General features: G+C 28.6%; 1 protein-coding gene across 1 annotated transcript in view; it reads left to right on the top strand.

Annotated features, from left to right (window-relative positions):
• Nucleotides 1-23,797, top strand: part of Dp1 (satellite-binding protein 1 Dp1) — an 83,402-nt gene that overhangs the window by 53,940 nt on the left and 5,665 nt on the right. The window contains exons 19-21 of the mRNA XM_067287796.1: nt 2,175-2,320; nt 8,378-8,617; nt 8,923-9,144. Coding sequence (XP_067143897.1) covers nt 2,175-2,320; nt 8,378-8,617; nt 8,923-9,144 — 608 coding nt within the window. The remainder of the gene's footprint in view (nt 1-2,174; nt 2,321-8,377; nt 8,618-8,922; nt 9,145-23,797) is intronic.

A 23,797-nucleotide genomic window follows, 5' to 3' on the forward strand; every position in this document is an offset into this window, starting at 1 on the left:
TTGTATCCAGATACTTAACATTTTATTACTTGAATATTTTAAATAATTCAAATAAAGTTGCCTGTTTTTTTTTAAAGCTGTTTTAACTTTATTTGAATTGTAAAGATAGAGTGTATGTTATTGTGTCAGAATATAGATAATCTTTTCAAATAATTCTTTAAGTAATAATCAAAACTTGAGTTTACTTTTTTTTGCTTCAATATTTTTTTTAATAATTCATTATATTATTCACTTTCACTTTGTTATATTAATAAACCGTGATTAACTGTTTTTATTTATATTTTATGATAAAATACTAACTTTTATAATTGTATCAAAATCCCATTATCAAAATCTTGTAGCATTGATGAGGTTTATACATTTTATAGTTTAGTTATACTAATAAATTCTATCAAGTTCAGTAAAAAATATTGCTATATATCAGGCATGGGCAAATGCGGCTCTTTTTGTTATGTGCGGCTCTTGCTGAAAGTGCTAGCCTTCCCAGCATTACCATACTATCCGCCACGACAGTACAGAACTGCGGCTCCCATGCATTTTGCAAAACCCGTATTTCAGCTCTCACTGAACTCTTGCTTGCCCACCTCTGCTATATATCATTTTTATATGTATTTAAAGCTGTAATTGGTGTTATTTAAAATTAAGTCTAAATTTATAAATTGTATCTGAAAAGCTAATATATTAGTTATCTGTCATCCATTAATTATTAGTATAGTTATTAATTAAATCATTCCTAAAGATCTTAGTTTGATCTTTAGGAATGTTGGATCTGTTTAAATTAAAATAATAATTTCTTAGTACAATTTAATATTACTATAAATTCCCTGAGAATACAGATTATTTTTAAAGTTAATTTGAAAGCACATATGAATTGTGCACTGTTGCAGGTTGTGTGTTATTTTAAATTCAGTTATGAACCTAATGTTTTTTTTTTTCTAGAGATGGCCCTAGGATTTATGATACCATAGGCAAAATTTATTTTTGAGGTTAATTAAAAGAGCAATGGATGTAAAGGATAAATTTATTAGGTCTATAATATGAACGTTTTTAATATATAAACAGATAGTAAAAAACACAATAATATTTTGATGAAAATGTGTACAATAGTTTTACAATGAATTGGAAAATTCAATTAAAAAACTAGTCTTCTGCTTTTAGTAGGCTGAATTAATCTATTACTTTTCTGTAGCAATATCTCTTTCAATGGACTTTTCAGTGAAGAAAGGTGTTCTTGATCAGTAGCAGATCCAGAAGAACCCAAAGGGGATTAATTCAAAAACTAAAAATTTTTGAATAATTAATAAAGGTCTTTTATTCAGTTGTATTGTGGGTGATTCAATAAGCCTTATTTCAATCGTATTATCATTATTAGTATAAAGAGTGGGAGACCTGTTATTCAGGGGCTAAATAATTATAACTATAAGAAGAAAACATACATTTTACAAACAATAAATTGAAAATTTACATTAATAATTATTTTCTTACAAATCCTTAAATTTTATAATTTAATAGTTATATCTTCTTTCACAATTTTAATTACAAAGTTATACAAATTGTACAGCTCCTTCGTTGAGAGTTTAAGTTGTCTCTAAAGTCATGAGTTGAACTTTGCTGTATTGTGTGAAATGTTCCAAATAACATTCATATTTGTGTAAACTTCTCAGTCTTTCAGTATGTGCAATATTGAAAAGTTGCTGGAGTCACACCAATAACAATTTTTATTTAAAAAGTTTATATATTTATTTCCAATGAATAATGAACTTTTATTTAATTGCAATTGAATTTAATAATAATCTTTTAACATTTATTCCAAATGGGTAGTTTATATATGGTTACGAAAATACTAAAAATTCCTTCACTAAAGGAATTTTTAGTATTTTTGGATACCATGAGTGATGATTGGATTGATATAAGCTGCTTTGATCTTTGTTTATACTTTGTGATATTGCAGAATCTAGTAGTAAAGTAAATCTGTATTTCCAATTGTGAATATTACTCTCAAACAAAAGGTTACTTACACTGAATGTTTGTTGTTTAACTTTGTTTGCCATCATTGATTAAATTTATTTAAAATTTGTTTTAACTAGTAACAAATTTATTTTTAATATGTAGAATTATTAATTTATGATATATGACATAGGTGCTAATATATAAATATTATTCATGTAAAATAGATAGTTTTTCAAATGAAGAAGAATTGACAATGAATGGAGAATTTAACTATTCTATGAATGGACCTGATGAAAAGCCAAGGAAGAGCGATATAATTCTTATAACTGGTAAAAAAGAAAACTGTCAAGCAGCTCATGATGCTCTTCAGGTATGTGTGATTAATATTTTTGTTTACTACATGACGTGATTATGAATCCAAAATACATCATGGGTAAATTTGTAGACTAGTATAAAATGTGCGTGTATGTGTGTAATTATATGTATGTACAGTTAGTTGTTTTTCATTCATTATTTTTTCAGTTTCTAAAGCTAAAAAAAGTGACTACAAGATATGGAGTAATTCATTTTTCAGTTAATTGATTTCTTTGCTCATTATTGGCAATAAAAAACTGTTTATTCTAAAGTTTATATTTTTATTGAATAGTTTCTTTAAATCTAATTTTTGTGGTCTATATTAAAAATTCTTAATGGATTGATGGTTGAGAAACTACTATACTGGTATTCAAAAGTAAAGCATGTTTAATTATATCAACTAATATCTCAAAAATTATTAGTCAAAAAATTATGAAAATTGAGATGTTTATGAAACAGAGTTAAGAGTAAACAAAACAATTAATTTGCATAAATTTTAACTATAATTTTTTTATTTTGCATAATTAAAGTAGTAAAAATCCAAGTAATCATTCAAAATTTGTAAAGTAGTACATTTGCAGAAATATTGTGCATTAATATAATGTGGAACGTCTTATAGCTACACATGTTCCTCAGCCAATGTCCTGATTATCAGATTGTTGATCATTTTCAATAATATCCACTCTTCAAGAAGAACCATATGTATTTCCATAATGTTTCTGATTGAAGGCTGATATGATGCAATTTATTGCCATATAGAATTTCACATACATTTTACAAGATTTATATTCATAGATATTTCTGGCCACTATGATGAATATAAAAATGTTTTACAAGAAATTGCTCACTATCTGACTTATGTTCATGCCCATTATCATCCATGAATGTGAAACGCTTCTGAAAAGTCTTAATCCCTATATAAACCTTTTCATCAGTTCATCTCTATTTCTTTGATTATTAATTTATTGTTACTACTGGTGAAATAATTATAAAATAGATTTTTAGAATAATATAACAAGATTCTATAAATATCATTTTTGACTTTGGAAATACAGTAGAGCATCGATTATCCGACTTAATTGGGGACTGGGGTTGGTCGGATAACCGAAAAGTATGAAAAAATACATTATTAGTATAGTGTATTAGGCCTGGTTTAAATACTAGGCTTCCTTTCATGGTCAAGCCAGTGCTGCCAGCTAAAACATGCAAAAATTTAACAAAAATAAAATTAAAGTATCCAAGACATAACCAAATATTGTAGCGCCACATCACTAGCGGATGCTTGAATTTGCCAACTAGAACGCGGTCGGTTAATCGGGGGTCGGATAGTCGATGCTCTACTGTATTTTGTTTTTTAGATAATTCTAAAAGAAATGCACAAAATTGTCAAAAAAGAATATTTATTTATTTTCAATTTTCTAATTATCTGATATTTATACCAATATTTTTCTATTTACTTTATACTCAATCTTCTGTAATTCTGAAATTGTCATAAAGATCTATAACTTAGTTTTTCAATTCTTTTAATTATTTATCAAAATAAGTCAACTTACAAAATGCTTGTATTTATGTGGAAAAATGGTATCCAAAATCAATAAGACAAGAAAAATTAGATTAGTATTAGAAATTTGAAGAAATTGATGATGATAAAGCAATAAGGGCAACTATTTACACCTTTTTTTGTTGTTCTAAAAAAAAGAAGACTGAACCAACGTAAGGCTGGCTATAGTTTTTATGATATGCATTTAGTGTATCTATAGCACTTCTTTTGTCCAATTAGTGACTATAAAGGAATGCTATAGGCACTAAATGCATATCATCATAAAATCATTGTAAAAACTAAAGTTGTTGCATCAGATTATGCATTGGTTTTGTCTTCTTTTTTAGAACAAATAAAGATAAGTAGAGCAGATAAAGAATTTAATAGTGTACTCCACAAATAAAAACTGTTTATGTATTAAGTAAGTTTTTAATTATGAGCATAATATAAAATTCATGTTTTTGTGAAATATTTTAAATAATAGTTCATGTAAAGGAGAATTGCTTTTTCTTTACCTTCCAGTTTCCTTTGTTAGAGCATTTTTTATTAAAAAGAAGTTAGTTTTGTATTTTATTCTGTATTAGCAATTAATGTCTGATAAATTATTGCAAATTTAGTTGTTGAAATGTTGGTATTAAAATACACAGAGAGAAGAGCACGACAGAAATGGTCTTAGTGGGAAGTATCACTTTCAGTTTAAATATTATATAACTTACTTAATAAATGTAAAACTCAAAAAGTATTTAATTGGAATACTTTGAATTTAAATTAACAATAGCTTCTCAACCAGTATTATTAATTCAAATTGCATGTTCTAATTAAGCAGTTTTTGGATTTTATTAGAAAAATTGAAAAAAAAAATTGAAATTTGTGTTATACATATAAATAAAACTTTTTAGCTAAAATACATATTCCAGCTAATCGAATTATACAGTATAATAAACTCGGTCATCTCTCATTCTGGTAATATTTTTTATTTATAAACATCTCAAATAGATGTATTATGACATGTTTGTGTTTTGCATTGGCAGCCTTGTCAAATGTTTTTTCCTTTTATTTTTTTGGGGAAAATTTATTTATTTTATTTTTCCTTTATACTGTTCCTATGAAACTGTTTCATTGTATTTTATATAAAAATTTGAAAAAACCCCACAAATTTGCTTCAATGACTATTAAAGTTCATTTTAGCAAGAAATGTGTTGTCACTGCCTACAGATCAATTTATCATTGAAAACACAACACATGTATCTTCATGTTTGATTATTTTTATTTTGGAAGTTATAAATAACTGTGTGTAGCAGGCTTAAATCAACCATGGGATTGTTACTACTTAATCATTGTCTCTTCAATCAAATTTACTTTATGGCTTGCTACATTAAAATCTAATGAAAGTGCAACTTGAACACAAACTATATGGTGTATTTTCTCGGACACATGGCAAATTTCATCACTAAGTTTTCTTCAGTTGATACGTGTATTAAGTTTTGTACACGTTTCGGGCTGTTGACGCCCCTCTTCAGCCAACTTTAATTCACAGATTTTGCAAACATAAAATTGTTTTAAAACCTCTCTGTACATTAATTAATTTTTATCATCTAGTCGATCTTTTCTCATCGAGGCCAGAGATTCTGTTGTACAAACGAATTCTTATTGGTTTTGTTGCGTATGACTCCATTCATTTACATAGTGATGTGGTAGATGGGCCACCTCATGGCAATCTTCTGTTTATAGGCATTAATTTTTATTTTATTATTTTACATAAAAATAATAATTTACTTTTTAGTTTATATAGAAATAATTTACTTAGTTCCAATTTATAATATGCTGAGCCAATTTTCGTTTATTTTTATACTAAAGTTTTTATTTATACATTCCTTGCTTTTTATAATTTCAATGCTTTCTTTAAACTTTCTGTTATATGTTTCTTTTTCTTTATGAAGGATTTCCACATTATCTTTATCTATTTTGCAACCGTTTAGAGTACAATGGTCATGAAAAACGGAATTTATTCTATGATATTTTAAGTCGGCTATATGTTCTTTTAATCTGACTCCCAGTTTTCTTTTTGTTTCTCCTATATAGTGCTTATTATTATTACAAGTACAAGGGATCTTATATACTACGTTTTTAGCTTCAGTTATTGCTTGTTGGTTTTTCAATGGGTTGAGGTGTTTTAATCTGTTAGACAGTTTTTGGTATGACGGTGCAAGTTTAAAGTCTAGTTTTTTGATTTTTTTGTTAATTTCTTCGTATAGGCCTTTGATATATGGGAAAGCAGTATACTTCGTATTATTTGCTTGTTCATTGTTATGTGGTATTTTTGGAGTATTTAATTTAATTTCCCATTTATTTAATAGTCGTTGCGGGTAGCCCGCTAAAAGAAATTTCTTTTTTAATTCATCTATGTCCTTATGTATATATAACTTTTGACTTGTTCTATGTTTAATCTTAGAGTATTCCATTTTAAATATATTATATTTGATATGCAGTGGTATATTAGATTGATATCTGATTGTTATGTTTCCCGAACTTGGCTTCTTGAATGTTCGAAATTCTAAACTCTGTTTTAATCTTTTTATTGTGATATCCAAATAGTTAATTTCTTGACTGGTTTCTTCTTCTACTTCTACTTTGAATTTTATTGCTTCGTGTATGTTATTGATTTGTTTTTTAATTCCTTCTATTGCGATTTCTGCTTTATTATATATTAATAGAATATCATCAACGTATCTTTTATAGAATTTTACACCTCTTATGCTGCTAATTCTGTTATCTATATCTATCATGATTAGTTCCGCTAATTTTGGTCCTATTACTGATCCCATGCTTATTCCATCCGTCTGTGTATAGTAATCTCCATCAAATTCAAAGTAGTTGCTTCTATATGTAAATTCTATTAAATTTATAATTTCATTATTAACTTCCAGATTTTTTAGTTTATCTTCTATTAAGTCCCATGTTATTGACGGATACATATCTACCACATCGAGGCTAGCTATCCTAGAGTCTTCTTTAATACTGATTTGGTTTAGTTCTTCTATAAGTTCATCTGTATTTTTAATTGCGAATTGTGAGTTTTGATATTGCTTAAGCTGCTGTTTTAGAAATTTCTCTAAGTTGTATAACATGGAATACTTAAAGTCTACGATTGGACGAACCTTTTCTCCTATTTTGTGGGTTTTTAGTTGTATGTTTAGTTTTGGTGTACGTTCATTTCCTTCATTCAGAATAAACCACTTTTCGGTTTTGTTGATTTCATGTAGTTGTTCTAATTTTGTAATTCGTCTTTTAAGTTCTAAATATATAACTTCAATAGGGTTTATAGGAAGTTTTCTAAATTTGGTATTATTCGTTATTTCTTGTTTCTTATTTTTAACCCATTCTTGGGTAGCTATTACAATTTGTTTTGATTTATCAGCCTTTATGATCTCTATTTTATTTTCTTGTAAAAAATTATGTAATGCTTTGATTTGATTTATATACTGGGAGTAGTTCTTGTCTTTAATTATTGATTTTTTTCCTTCTTTAGTTACATATTTTTTAATTCTATTACTCAATTCCATTTTCATAATACTTGAATCTGCCTCTGGGAGATTATTACATAATTTGTCTAAATTTGGTATTATTTCTAAAGTATCCCATTTATTCGGACCATTAAAGTCTAGACCTTTATATAATATTTCTTTGATGTTTGCTGGGATGTCAATTTTTGTTTTATTTAGAATAAGATTCTCTTTCCATGTGTTTATTTCGTCTATGGTTGGATATTGAAATTTCTTAACTAATCTTTTATATTTGTTTTCTTCATATTTCTGGCTATGCACTACAATCTAATGAAAGTATTTACTTAAGAAATCTTTTCCATCTACTTTCAATGTTTCTTTGAAATGGAAATAGTCTTCTGAAGTATATCATTTTAAGCTGTTTTATTCTTGATTGCTTTAATAAGAATTACATTCTTCATCATTTGCGAGAGATTAAGAAAAATCTTTAAAAATATTTCTGTAAAATATGGAATGAGCCTATACAAAGATACAGAAATAAAGCAAAATTTATTATATTAAGAGAGGATTGAAATAAAACAATGAAATTTGTTGATGCCTCAATGGAAGTGATTATTTACCATTGCCAGCTACCATATGTAGTTTTCAAACACGTTCACTGTTCTCTTAAGATAACCCAACCATTGCCAGATGCATTAGCTAGTATTTTTATATTCATATTTATATTTATTATGTACATTTGGAATTTTATGGTAATTTTATTGATATATTGTTTTAACTATAATATGTTTATATTATTTAATACAAACATTTTGTTATATCACTCAGGTAAAAAGTTTATGCATATTTGTTAATTGCTACTTCAGCTTAAAAATATTAAACAACATATTTTTTATTTTGTTATATTATAATTAGGTCATTTTTTTTAACTGACCATATACTTCTGTTCAACTGATATTATGAGAAAATAATTCAAAAGAATACTTATATTTTATTGTATTTTTACATAATTTTATTATTTTTTTAATAGGCTCTAGTACCTATTAGCATTGATGTAGAAATACCGTATGATTTCCATCGTTATATCATTGGCCAGAAAGGAAAGGATGTACGTGAAATGATGAATAAATATGATGTTAATATAGAAATTCCTAGACAGACAGAGCAAAGTGATGTTATAAAAATCAGAGGGTCTCCTGTAAATGTTGAAAATGCTAAAACTGCTTTATTAGAAAGAGCTCAACAATTAGAAGAAGAGAAACAAGATAGGGTATGTTTTAAATTTAATTTTTACATGTTTTTGATTAAAATTTTGAATACTTATGATCAGTACTTATTATTTTGCCACCAATAGTAATTTTTATTTCATGAATGATTAAATTTTATTTATATGTATTTTAAAAACAGCTTGTGGGTAATAATTTTCAAAGAATTTCAAAAATAAAATCTGAAATTTTTTAAAAATTTGATAATTATTTGAAATAATATAAACTTATTGTTTTAAATTGTAAAATTCTTAAAGATTTTTTACAGTTGATTACTTTATATTTAAATTTGTTATTATATTTTCTTTAGTTACTTCGCAGTTATAATCTTACTGTTGAAGTTGATCCAACGTATCTTCCAAAGATAATTGGACGTAAAGGTGCTGTAATTAATAAGATCAGAAATGATCATAAAGTTCAGATTCAGTTTCCTGAACGTGGTGAATCTAATGATAATATTATAACAATAACTGGTTATGAAAGAGATGCTGAAGCTGCTCGTGATGACATTTTGAAAATAGTACACGAATTGGTAAGTTGTTCAAATATTATTTTAAAACAAAAAAAAATTTGAAAATTTATGTAGATTATTAGATAAAATACAACTAAATAATTTAAATAATTTTCAATAGTCATTTCTTAAAGCTATTGAATTTTAGTACTAAATTATTTTAATACAGCAATCTAAAGAAACAAAGAATATGTTATTACAAATTTCAAGGAAATTCAAAGTAATAACAAACTGAAATTTTTGCTAGATGTTTTTGTATAAAGCATTGATAAATTTTTTTTGTCAATGCTTTAGATTTATTATTTTCAGATGGCATTCATTTTTTTCCTCATTAAAATGATTTTTCTTAACAGATTGAATTTGAAAACATTTTAGCCTGCTTATAATTATGATTGAAACAGCTAATTTATGAGAAATTTGTTAAAGTATTTAATATGAAATTTTTTTCAGTTTAAGTCTGTTTTTAAAATACAGTTATGATAAGAACACACTGTTTTTTTTGTTTAATTAATATAATTCAGAAAAATTATTCAAGAAAATTAGAAAATCTTAAATTTATAATTATAAGGAAAGAATTACTTCTGTCAAATTAAACTGAAAATAATCGTTTTATATATATATAACATACAATTAACATTACCATGAAAATTTTGTTAAATTTTTTGAAAAATTCTTCTTAATGTAATGGGAACAAACAGCTAAATATAAAATAAACCATTTATTAGTTTGCAAAGGAATTTCCAAAGAAAATACAAACAGCAAATATTGAATAGTTGCATTTTGAATGCTTCTTTTTAAAATGTGTATATATATTTAGCTATTTGTTCTCATTACATTATCAAGAATGTTGTAAAAAATTTTTTTTTTAAATTTAACAAAATTTTCATTGTAATGTTATATTGTTAGCATGCCAAATGTGTTATTATGTTATTAGCATATAATAATCAAACAGAATTATTATTGCAAGTATAATTTAGTAGAAAAATAAGTGTACTTTTTAAAGTTTGAGATTATTTCCAAGAGATTTTTTTATCTGCAATAAAAAATGGACTATACTTTGAGTTTGAAAGTGTTATTAATTGATTTTTATTAAAGCTGTTTTTTTACTAAACAGATTATGGTAGGAAATAACTATTTAATTAGAAGAATAAATAGTCTAGGTGAATTTAAAAGCATAAAAATTAATTGCTATATTTTGTCTATTGTTGCTATCTTCATAATTATTTTATCATATCTTGTTTTTAATTTAAGATTATATTTGATTAAATTATATTACAAGGTTATTCAACATAAATTATATCAGCAGTTGTATATATTTTTAAAATAGGGTAATAAAAATACATCAATTTTGATCAAGACTGATGACTGATAAATAATTAATATTAATTCATAGTCCTAGTATGAGAAAAAAGTGTAGCCTCACTAGCACCAAGCTTTCTTCCTCTCTCTGATAATTGAGTACTCATTTTTTTAAAGCAGACTTGACCAACTCAAATTTGTGAGTTGCTTTGACAATTTACAGTTTATTTAGGGCTGCAGACAGATGTCAAGACAAAAAAAATGTTTGTGATTTATTTTATTTATAAAAAGATGATATAAAATGGTTAAGTTTAACTATTGATACATTCAAAATAAACAATTACAACAGGCCCCAATCAAAATCTTGTCAAATATTTGTCAAATACAAATTGGCATGCTATAAATTAATGGTGATCAAATTTGGGCAAACCACCAGTGTCAAAATTTTGATTCTGTAGTGATTTTCATCTATCAGAATTTTTGATCCTGTTGAGATTTTAATTGGACCATTACAACACATTGAAAAAACCTTAAATACCTAATTGCAAAATATAGTATCATTTTATATATAAACATTTGGTATAAAATTACGTGATTAGTGAACATACCAATAAATGAAGGTAAAAAAATATAATTAAATTATAAAAAATTACTTCTTACAGCTAAATATACTGTATATAAAAATATTTTTTCTTACCATCTGTATGTTACACAAACTTTTAGCTTTTGTCATATAATATAAACAAAATCTCAAGACGAAATGCAGTAAAATGGATCACTAAAAGTAATACGAGGGTGATTCAAAAAGTATGGTAACAAGATCTCTCCTGTACAAATTTTGTTTTGCAAGCAGATAGTGATACAGATTATTATGGCACTGGTGCATATTATTTTTCAACATAGTCACCATGTTTGTCCAAACATTTATTTCAACAATATACCAAGGTGTCGATGCTGACAGAAGAAACCTGCATCAAGTCCATTCAGCCATGCCATGACGGCTTGCTGAACTTCCATATCAGCTTGGAATCGCCTACCACCCAGATGCTTCTTCAATGGTCTGAAGAGATGGAAATTACAGGGTGCCAGGTTGGGGCTATAGAGAGTATGTTTCAGTACCTCCCACTTGAAGCACTGTAGCAGTTCAGTTTGCACATCTGTCCTGTTTTTATTGAACTCAGTGCACCAAACCCACACCTGTTTTTGTGACATGACATTACCACTACACCTCAACAAGTTGATGATGAATTTCTACTGGTGAGTTGCCCTTCAGACCGAATCACACTATGCACTTCCACATTTGACCACATTTCCATGAGCGTAGCCATTTTCAAAATGATATTGTGAGAGTCTGACGCAACATTTTCACCATCTAATGCCTGTGTGATAAAGCTGTGGGTCTTCTGCTGCTGCCCTAATGGGAAATTCGAACAAGAGGAGGAATATGACACCCATTAGAGCTCTTGTTACCTTACTTTTTGAATCACCCTTGTATTTCTAGTGGCAAATAATATATTTAAAGCTTGAACATGATAACTACATATATGAAATGTAGCCAGTTTATTGAAATTATGAATGGGTATGGTAATTATGTATTTATTTTAATCATGTGAAACAAGCATTATGTTTCTGGATATTTAATGGAACATAGAAAGTAAGAATCTACAGTATACCACAGGTAAGTGACATTATACCATAAATAAGTACTGTAACAAAATTTATATTTGTCACTTATGATGATAATTATTTAATGCTGCTAAAAACTAGTATCAGAAATGCTTATTATAATACTTGCAGTAGTTACAAATAATAATTAATTTAGTTAGCCTTTTTTGTCATTTACTGTTGAATCAGAAAATAATTTTTGTAATAAATTTAATTTTAAAAAACTGGCAAGAGCTTTTGCTAGACTTTGCTAGCACTAGAACAGGAGTTAAAATTTTATATCATAGTATAATTGAAAATTAAAAGGAAGCCCTCAGGGTCATATGCTAACTCACAGTTTATGGCATTCTAACGTATTCAGTTATGAATCATGCACCCTAGCATCAACATACATCCATATTAGCTAAGAAAAAGTACACTGGAACATTGCTGATTGCAAAAAATAAAGTGATGATATGTCCCTGATATGGGTTCCTGAAGCATACTAAAGTTTCTATTACCAGACCAAGGCAGATGACACTGTTGTTGATGTGCAAAATATTAATTGGAAATAAATGTTTTCTAAGTGATTCTCTTTTTATTTTTTTCATTAAGCAATGCTGTGAAAATGTAAAATTCTTGTAGACATGGTGTTGATTACCACATTACCTTGATCTCAAAAATCTTTCTTGTGGGATTTTTTTTATTAGATAATCATAATATTTTCTGTTTTGAGCATGAGATGACAGCCATGTATACAGAAAAAGTTTAGAGAGCAAAAATATTAACACAGACCTATTCTTATGATTTTAGGATTTTTTCAAAAAAATTCAAACTCAATTACCTCAGAAATATGATTCTGAGGATTAGCATTACATGTCCCCAAGGGCTTTAAATAATAAAAGCTTAAAAGGAGTAATTTTGTTCCAATTACAATAAATTTCTCTGTTTAAAAAATATATTTAAGTATAAAAAAACACTGATATATTACTTAACGTAGAAGGTGTGGATGCTGTGAAAATAATCTTGTGTGAATTGTCTTTGTAAACCAAGTAATGAAACTGGTAGACGCTCCAACAGCAAACGGTTAGGGAAACTTAGTTTCCCTAACCGTTTGCTGTTGGAGCGTCTACCAATTTCATTACTTGGTTTACAAAGACAATTCACACAAAACTGATATATTAGTTGAAATATGAGTTTATGATGCATTCTGTTATAAGATTTTGTTTAAAAAATAATTTTTATATTATTTATTATTATTATAAAAACGTAAAAAGCTTAATTTTGAGGGTAGAAATGAGTTTTTCAAAATATTGTAAATGCCAATAATGAGTAAAATTTTAAGTCTGACCCTACTCAAGATATGTCATATGACCCTCTCTATCTCTTAACCTGCTTGACCTTTAACTAACGAGATTTAATAGCATCAATACCTCGTATCTAGAAATAATCCTAAGTTTCAAAATTATTGATTCATTCAGCCCTGAGATACAATACAAAATAGATATATGCCATAGCACATAGTGTTGTAAGTAGATGTATTTTCATTTTGGATTCCTGTAGTGTTAAGCATCAAAAACGAAAAAAACCAAGGGGTCAAAATTTGATCTACATTATATTCTATAATGGACAGAAAAGTAAAAATATTTATTATCAATATTTATTTAAATAATTTTTTTCAGTAAAAAATGCTTATTGTCTTATACTTTAACCATTTTTCTGTTTTGTAACCTGCTACTGAATTTGAATACTCTGCTTAACCATTAGTATTTATAAACAAATGTTAGATTTATTTACATTGAGTAAATGACATAAATGAAACACAAAATAAGAAATATTTGAAAATATTTTTTATAAATTGATATAATGGCTGAGACAGTGATGAGATAAGTAAATTAATTAAAATATCAAAACAGTGAAAAGTGTTTTCTGTTTTCTAGTCATTTATGTGTGATTATTTCTATACACTACTACATTTTATCATCTAGACTGTTTAAATTTGTGTCAAATTATGCCATAAATGATATTAAAAGAATATTTAATTTCATATTATGTAGTATTTTAGTTGCTCATAGAAATTGTCTAGTTTTTTTTTTTTTTAAATAAAAAAAAAAAAAGACTTAACTAGACAATTTAAGTGTAATTGTACTTTGGCAGCTCTGAATACTATGGATTAGTTGTATGTAAAGTGAATTCAAATATAAAGTTGTAAAGAACCATATGTTGTATATGTAATATAGGTTAAAAAGAAACATAATTAGAATTAAATCCATACTTATGAAAAGTAAAAACAAAAATACATTCCTGTAAATTATTAAGCAAATTGCAGCAAATATGTTAATGGTAAAAATTTCTTTGATGTTTTGATAATTTAATACACAAAATAAACTTGTAATGTAGATCATCTTTTGAGTTCATTTTTTGATATGAATTCTATAGAATTACAAAAATCCTGCCAAAACTTTAGAGTTTTATCTAAAAATAATAATAAATTCTAGAATACTTTAAAATTTCAAACTAGTTAGAATTTTGTTTCTATAATTTAAAATTACATATAAGTCAGACTGATAAACCTTATATTTTCATAATTTTTAATCATAATGTAGCCTATTTTAATAAAACTGGATATTTTTGTTGTTAAAAATTTTTATATTTTGAAGTCATGACAAAAATAATTATTTCAATGGAAAAGCAAATTTTGAGTTTAAATTGATAACCATAAGATCAAAATCATTATTAGATCAGTTATAAAAATAAAAATTTTATATCAAAATTTTCTCAATTAACTATGTTTATTCAAATTGCATTGTGAAAACTTGATAAAAATATTCTCTTATTTTGAAATAAATATTTTCAGAAATAAAAAGTAATGGGTTTTTACTTTAACCTACAAATAAATGACACTAAATCTGTATTTGTATAATGAATCTTTTATAATAATAATAATAACAACAACAACAAAACTCCCATGGTCACCACCTGGTCATGGTGGGAGAGCCCAGTAATTTTACTGAACCATTGAGCAATGCAGGCTAGAGCACAAGCTCCTGGTAGGAACACCCATGCCAGTAAGGTCTATGGGGAGAAATGAAGCTAAGAGTGACCACAGTCACATTCTGTGGAGATCTTTATCATTGTAGTAACCAAATCTAAATATGATACCGGCTCAGATGTCACCCGGGTTAACAAGATCCACATTCGAAAAATAAGCAACAGTCTCCCCTTAGTTACCGGTGGCGAAAGCAGCACTGGCCCAAGCATGGCTACTGCAATGCCCTCAACAGATGTGAGGCACCTAGCCTTGGTGTTTCTGTGACAATGCATCCACAGACCACAAAAGCTGGAAAACCATGCCAACGGATGAAATGGACAATAGAAATGAACGAGTTTATCATCCGTACTTACTACACCATCACAAAACTTGAAACAAACATGACAGCATACAGACAACAACTACACCATAAATTTACACAACACTATCCTCACCCGACTGTCACCGAACAAAGGGTTGTTGATAAAAAAAGAACAATTATACACAACAACCTTATCCCACAAACAACACTTGAACTTATTAAACAACAGGTTGCTGATCAAATACATCAACAGACAGAAACATTTAACATAAATGAAGATTACTTAATCTGTCAGGATAATCCAGCAACAAGCACTGATTACAGTGCACACACTACTACTACTACTACTATTGATACTACAGACACTTCCTCATCCACCACTGATAATCTAGACATAGAATTAATTAATACGCTCTCACTTATATTTCAGGAAACACTCACAAAATATACAGGCACAGATCCCACACAAATACCACGAATACCAAAAATCAACACATCAAAGGTAGTAGGAAAAACACTAAATTATGTAAACACTCACTTACTACCACACTACATTCATTCAATTTCTACTCTCTCATACATTCATACATTAGATTATGCCGGGGCAGTTACAGTAGTGACACACCATGGACTGAAAATACAATTGCAGACAGATACACACAAAACATAGTACTATCACAAGCCTGCCTGGCAGAGAAGAATAAAAACATAAATAAATGACATTAGACAGCAATTAGGCAGGCTGACACAATACACTAAAAATATTATACATAACACCCAAACTAAAGAAACAACTCAAAAACATTTTCAAAAAAATCAAAACACACACAAAACATGAACGTCACAACACACACATTACAGAATACATCGACACACTGAAACAAAAACTCGCAGCCAAAGCACGTAGACTCAAACGATACAAAACATGTTCACTATGAAAACAACAAAATAAATTATTCACAAACAATGAAAAACTCTTCTACAGACAAATCATTACCAAAACAAACACTAATACACAGCACAGTGGCACACCAACAGAAGAAGAACTCACAACACATTGGTCTTCTTTTTGGTCCAGTGCTGTTACACACAATGCTGATGGAGGCTGGATCGAGAAGGAGAACAAAAATTTGCATAACATGCCAACTATGCCTTGTGCTGAAATAAACATACATGAAATCCAATACACTGTTAACAGAACACACAACTGGAAGACACCTGGTGTAGACAACATTCACAATTTCTGGTACAAAAAGTTTACATCATTGCACCAGGAACTAGCTAAACACCTCACACACATCATCATCAATCCACAAGACATGCCAAATTTTCTTACTCAGGGCATCACCTACATGAAACCTAAAAACAACAATACCACAGACCCCACACAATACAGACCAATTACATGTCTTCCAACACCTACAAATTATTGACATCCTGTATCGCAAACAAAATATACAAATATGTTGAAGAACACAACATTCTTACGGAACAACAAAAAGGTTGCCGTAGAAATCACAGGGGATGCAAAGAACAGTTAATCATAGATTCAGTCCATTTTACGGCAAGCACACAAACAACACAGAAACATACACATGGCATATATAGACTACAGAAAAGCATTTGACAGTGTTCCACACAGTTGGGTGCTACATATTCTACACATGTACAAAATACATCCATCACTCATTGCATTCTTTCAAAACACTATGCAGCACCGGAGAACAACACTACATCTCAGGGTTAGTAACACTTCCATACAAACAAACCAAATATTTGTTGAGGCAAGAAATTTTTCAAGGAAATTCCTTGAGTCCTCTCTGGTTCTGCTTAGCCCTGAACCCATTATCCAACATGTTAAACAACATGCAATATGGTTACAATATCAGACATGAAAAAACAACACAGTTTACACTGTCACATCTCATGTACATGGATGACATAAAACTTTATGCATCCACACAAAAACAACTTCATCAACTCCTACAAATCACACATTCATACACCAAGGACATACAAATGGAATTTGGCCTAGACAAATGCAAAACACTTCACATAGAAAAAGGAATCCTGAAGAAAGAAGATTTTGCACTTGGAAATGGAGGCATTATTGAATCCATGGAAGAGGGCAAGTTCTACATGTATTTAGAATTCCAATAGGCCAAACTAACAGAACATGCACAAATAAGGCAAAGATTAATTAAATAATACCAAAGTAGGTTAAATGCTATTCTCAGAACAGAGTTAAATGCAAAACACACAGTTAAAGTAATAAACACACATGTCATCCCAGTACTCACTCATTCTTTTGGAGTTATATATTGGATTCACACAGATCTTGAGCAACTCTAAACAAAAACAAGAATAACACTTACTAAGCATAAACAACTTCATCCTAAATCCTCCATAGAAAGACTAACTCTTCCACGTAAAGATGGCAGACGTGGCCTGATTGACATAGTTAACCTTCACTACAAACAAATACAGTCACTGCGAGAGTTTTTCCACAGAAAACAAGAAACATCACAGTTACATAAAGCAGTAACTCTAGCAGACTCGAATAACACACCATTAAACTTACACTCACATCATATGAACACAACACAACATATAAAAAGCATAGACACCATTAAGCAAGCGTGGGCTCGAAAGGCACTCCATGGCAGGCATCCTTATGATCTGGCCCAGGATTTTGTTGACAAAACTGCGTCAAACAGCTGGTTAGCTCGGGGATGCCTCTTTGGGAAAATGGAAGGATTCATGATTGCCATACAGGATCAGGTCATAAATACTAAAAACTACAGAAAACACATACTCAAAGATACAACACTCACAAATGACACATGCAGAAAATGTCATATCATACCAGAAACTATACAACACATCACTTCCGGTTGCAAGATCTTGGCACAGACAGATTATTTACATAGACATAATCAAGTAGCAGATATAGTACATCAAGAGCTTGCAAAGAAACACAAATTAGTAGACATCCATGAACCTTACTACAAATACATTCCACAGACAGTATTGGAAAACAACATGCACAAAATTACTATGACAGAGCCATAATCACAGATAAAACAATTTACCACAATAGACTAGACATTACACCCATTGACAAACACAATAAAATCACATACATTATAGACATATCCATTCCAAACACTTACAATGTACAAAACACATGCACTGAAAAAGTCAGCAAGTACACAGAACTTGCCCAGGAAATAAGGTATCTGTGGAGGATGGATGGAGAGAGAACAACAGGTGCTTATTGTACCTGTCCTTCTCTCTTCTACAGGTATCATACCACACACACTACACAAAAGTCTGGGCACATTACAATTGAATAGAAACACATACATCACATTACAGAAGGCCACTATATTGAATACATGTCATATTGTGAGAAAATTCCTGAATATACACACACACGCACACACGTCTTTAATTTTTGTTTTGGTTACTATGCCTTGACTTTGGTCCGGCATAGTACACAGCCACCAGTGTTAACTGAATATATCTCACTTAACCCAACATAATAATAATAGATTAATAAGTTTTTCTAAAACAACGACAAATGTAAAAATATAATATAAAATATAATGTAATATCTTGAATAATTTACATGTTAGAATATGTAGAAAGTCTTTGATGGACTTTAAAATTTCAATAATTCAGATTCTATGAAAAATAAAAGTAGTCTATAGTATATGAACATTCATTATTGGAATATGATAGAATTACCTCATCTACCATATTTATCTGACTTTGCAGTGTTTGATTTTATCTGTTCTGGTCTTTCCAGAATTTTAATAATATAATCATATTTAAAGCCTAAATTAGTGGGATGCAATTCCATTTACTATGCAAATAAAGAACTAGCTGGGAAGTGTTAAGGTAGCAGTTGAGCTTTAACACAATCAAACCCCCAAACTCAACATAACAAATAAAATTGAAAATAAACAATGTAACTAACTAAATATAACTCTTGCTACCTCACAATGATGGAGAATAACCTGAAGATTTCTACAGAGATGGTTTTAAAAATTTGTTGAACATTGATGTATTTGTATTGAATGTGAAGGGGCTATGTAGAGAGATGAAGTGTGTTCATTAAATTAGAAATACTAAACCTTGTTCTTTGTTTTGATTGCAGTTTGGTAACTTACCAATGAGCTTGTATATAAATATGAAGGCATTACTTATTGAAGGTATCATGTAATTATAAATTTACCAATCATCTAAAATACATTGCTTGTTAAAAAAGATTAGTGTTTCCAAAATTATTGTGTGGTTCTGCAAGTGTGCAACTTAGAGATAATGTTATATGATATGTATGTATGATATATTCAGATTTCATCTGAGTTGTTCCAATTTTAAAGTGCATCAGAGTGTTTTAAAAAATTTATGATAAAATTCATGATAAAATTCTTAGTAAGTCTATTACTGCTTTATGTGGATGACTTTATAATAAATAAAATTAAATTTTTAATGAAAGCATCATCACAATATGATTAGTACTTAAATACAAACATAATTGGAAAATAATTTTAAAATTTTAGGTCTAACTTGCATGCATTCTGTATAGTCTTCCAAAATCAATTTTACCATTTTTAATTAGTCTAATTACATTAATTATTATCGGAGAATGTGCAATCTACACCAACCAATAAAGTAACTGTCCAAATTTTATCTCCCAGGAATCTGCATTTAAACATCTTGTTGTCTACTATTTCTAGGAAGCGTCATAAATGAAAATGATGATTCCACAACAGAAAAGGCATTTTGTGTTCTGTAGTCTAGAGCTGTAGAATTTATGGCTGTTATGGAGGAGTGACAACGTGCTGTATATCAGAGTTTTTCAACCTGTTTTATCTAATGGCACACTTGAACCTATAATTAAACTTCCACAGCGCACTTAAATTATGATGATAGAGAAAAAAATCACATGATTTAAAGTTGTTTGTAAACATTCTATGGCCATATTACTTGCTACTTAACCTAATTCTTTTGTCTATATTTTTTGTAAATTAAACAAAACAGTACTGTTGCTCCTTAAAAATAGCAGCAGGTTACAACAATAGTTGTTTAAATTAATCATTTTCATTTGCATAAGAAAAGCAATCAATGTTGTCTTAATTTACATTTAAAAGTGGGAGGATAATTGCTTTTAGAAACTTGCCCAATGTCCTGTTATTTCTAAATTAAAATAATTTGAGTTAACTATGAACAGTTATAGATATATATTTGATTTAATGAAAATTTCATTTTAAATGAATAACCCAGTGTTATGCACACATAATTTTGCTTATGAATGTATATTTTTTACTACATTATGCAGGGGTTGCTCTGAAAAATTTTTAAAACTCTCCAACCAGTTTCTCCAGTTTAAAATTTCTTTTGTCACTTCAAATTATTTATTCCCACCAGTTTTTACTTACTAATTAATGTAGATGCTAATAAGGCTATCTGTTTGGAGCCTGAAAGCAAAAGAACATGTTAAGCTGTAACTTAGAAATGGGAAACATTTTTGAATGATTTTTTTAATGAATAATTCCAAATAACACATTTGATCACAATGCTTAAACGTTATTTCACATGTTCTGTCATTTCAAAAATTTATGTTTTAGTCTACTGAAAAAAAGATCAGTGAAAAATCATCACTCCAAAAAATTCCTCAAATTTTCTGTCAGTGGATAAAAAAAACTCCCAATATGGAAATACCAAGCTGCATTGCAAGAAAACTGTCTTCTGTTCACAACATCACTTCCTGTTTTCCTGTTTGAACTTTTCACATGACATCATGACATTGCTAGATGTGATACATGGGACTCCATCACACAGAGCTAGAAATTCTGCTGTTTTCCCCAAAGCCTGCTTTGTGATTCACTTTCACACAATGTTAAAATAAGTGGACTAGTATTTATTGCCAGTATTATATCTTTATTGCCACTTTAATAGAAATATCACCAGGTGGTGATTTTGGCACTATGCTAACCCCTGATTATTTATATATTAATTTATTATAACAATGAAAAACTTGTATAATCAATTTAAGGAGGTTTTAATTTTGGCATGTACACTTATTGTTCTTTGGGCTTCTTTTCAAAAATAATTTATTTAAAAACCTTCAAAAATTTTTGTGGCATGCCTATAATACTCTCATGGCACATCAGTTGAAAATCACTGCTGTGCGTGCTGATGTGCTGATATGCTATACTGAGTATAGGAAGAATTTGAGTATTGGATGTGTGGTATGTGACATGAGATGCATACATAAAGAAATTGTAATGGACAAATTTGAAACTCTGAAAGATTTTTTTCAATGTTCTGAGAATAGTTTAGTGCACACTAAAATAATAGTTACCATTTTAAATTATTGTGATTATGTTATCATTCTTTTGGAAGACCATGTATTTTAATATTTTATAAGTTATATCAATAATTAAAAAGAATATCAGCTATATAAGTAATTTTATGTACTGAGATATCTTTCAGTGACTTAAATCAAACTTATAAGATGAAATTACAGTAGAACGTCAGTAAGTGGAATGGCCGGAAAGTGGAACGATTTTCAGTCGGACTGTGTCGTGCTGAATCGAATGTTTTTGATACTAAATTTACTTCTAAAGTATAATTTTCATGTTTTTTTATATTCTTTAATATATTTATTTTGTTTGTACAAAATGCAGAAATAATTTTTAACGATACGATAGCCTCGATGATTATTATAAAAATTTTCGTTAGGCTTAAAATCGACGAAAATTCAACACAAAGCGACACGCAACGGAGAAAAATTTGAACATCGGACAGGTTAATGTATTTTTTCGTACAAAGTCGGAAACTGGAACAAATCATTAACTGGAAGGACCCCAGTCCCCAATTGGTTCCACTTATCGACGCTCTACTGTAACTGTTTTCAGATGTTTCACTTGTCATCATTTAAGTGAATTTTAAGCTTTTTATTATTATATTTAAAAATATTCTCAGTACTAAGAATACATGAAATAAAATGACACCACCATTTACATCTAGTTTAAATTTTATAATTAATACATAGCTTTCAAATAATTTCTCCATTTGAACTAAGCATTTGGTGCAAAATTTTGGCTATGGTTTATTTATTAAGCAGAAAAATTCTGTCACAAAACTTCTATATTTAGTGACTGTAGTAAAAAGAAATCAGAATTTGAAAAGTGATCTATGCTTGATATTATCTTTATAGACATAGTTATGTAAGGTGACTTCCATCAATAAATTAAAATTTGTCAACGTATATAAGCATATTTTTCATACATTTTATTAAGTGTTGCTTGAGTAACCAGTTATACAGCATTGATTATATAATATAATTAACTTCTCTCTAATGGATTCTCATCAGAAATGGATAAGGTATTGTCTCTAACAAATAAGTGCTGAATTTCTCTTATGTAAAAGAACTTAATCTGTTGTATTCTTGGTGAAATACTATAAGGTACAAATTAAATATTATATAATCAATACTGATAGTTGCTGGTTATTCAGATAATGCATTTAATTTCAAACAAAAACATCTTAATCTCTTTATGTAATTTTCTAGAAATAATATTTTTACCAAACAACTCTACACAAACCGATACATTATAATCATCTGTAGTCAACCACTGCTGTATGCACCGGGTTATACAGCCTGATGGCATACAGCAGTGGTTGGCTTTATGATATTTTTACCTAAATATAAAGAATTATTTTCTTTAGTTATTGGTCTAGGGCTAACAATAAATCAGAATTTTTAAGAATGATTTTATGCAATTATTTAGTAAAGGACGTACCAACAGAAATAAAAAAACGATATTTATTTATTGTTAAATCATGCTTCTAGTCTCAACACAGTAAGATTTACTTCAGGAATATATGGTATTAGAGTTCATGAACATCAGAGGAATATTCCTTTTAGTAAATGAAACTATTAAATTTTATTTAAAATATTTTCTGCTGCAGTGGATACACAATTTCTGACTAATTACAACACACATTTGTACAATTATGTTCAAGAAATGATTGAAATAGTTTGAAAACTGCAATAATTCTATTCTGTATCTTTTACTGTTGGAATAAATTTATTAAAAATCTTAACAAATTGGTTATTTTCCTGAAATGTTTCTTTTTCAGTTCCATTTGATTTCTATTATTCTGAAAATATTTCTTTACACTTTTTACATGTCCTTGAATGCATGTTTCTTATTGTTTCTTTAAAATGTTGAAAGCTGATTTAAGAAATAAAATTTTGTGGTCATAGATTAACTCGCATTCAAAGTTAATGTAATACGTAATCAACTGCAATTCATTTAGGAAGAAATTTTAAAGAACTAAATTAGAAGTTGTTTGTGCTT

The sequence above is a fragment of the Centruroides vittatus genome, unplaced genomic scaffold (genome assembly GCF_030686945.1).
Source record: "Centruroides vittatus isolate TY-2023 unplaced genomic scaffold, ASM3068694v2 scaffold_712, whole genome shotgun sequence".
Lineage (NCBI taxonomy): Eukaryota > Metazoa > Arthropoda > Arachnida > Scorpiones > Buthidae > Centruroides > Centruroides vittatus.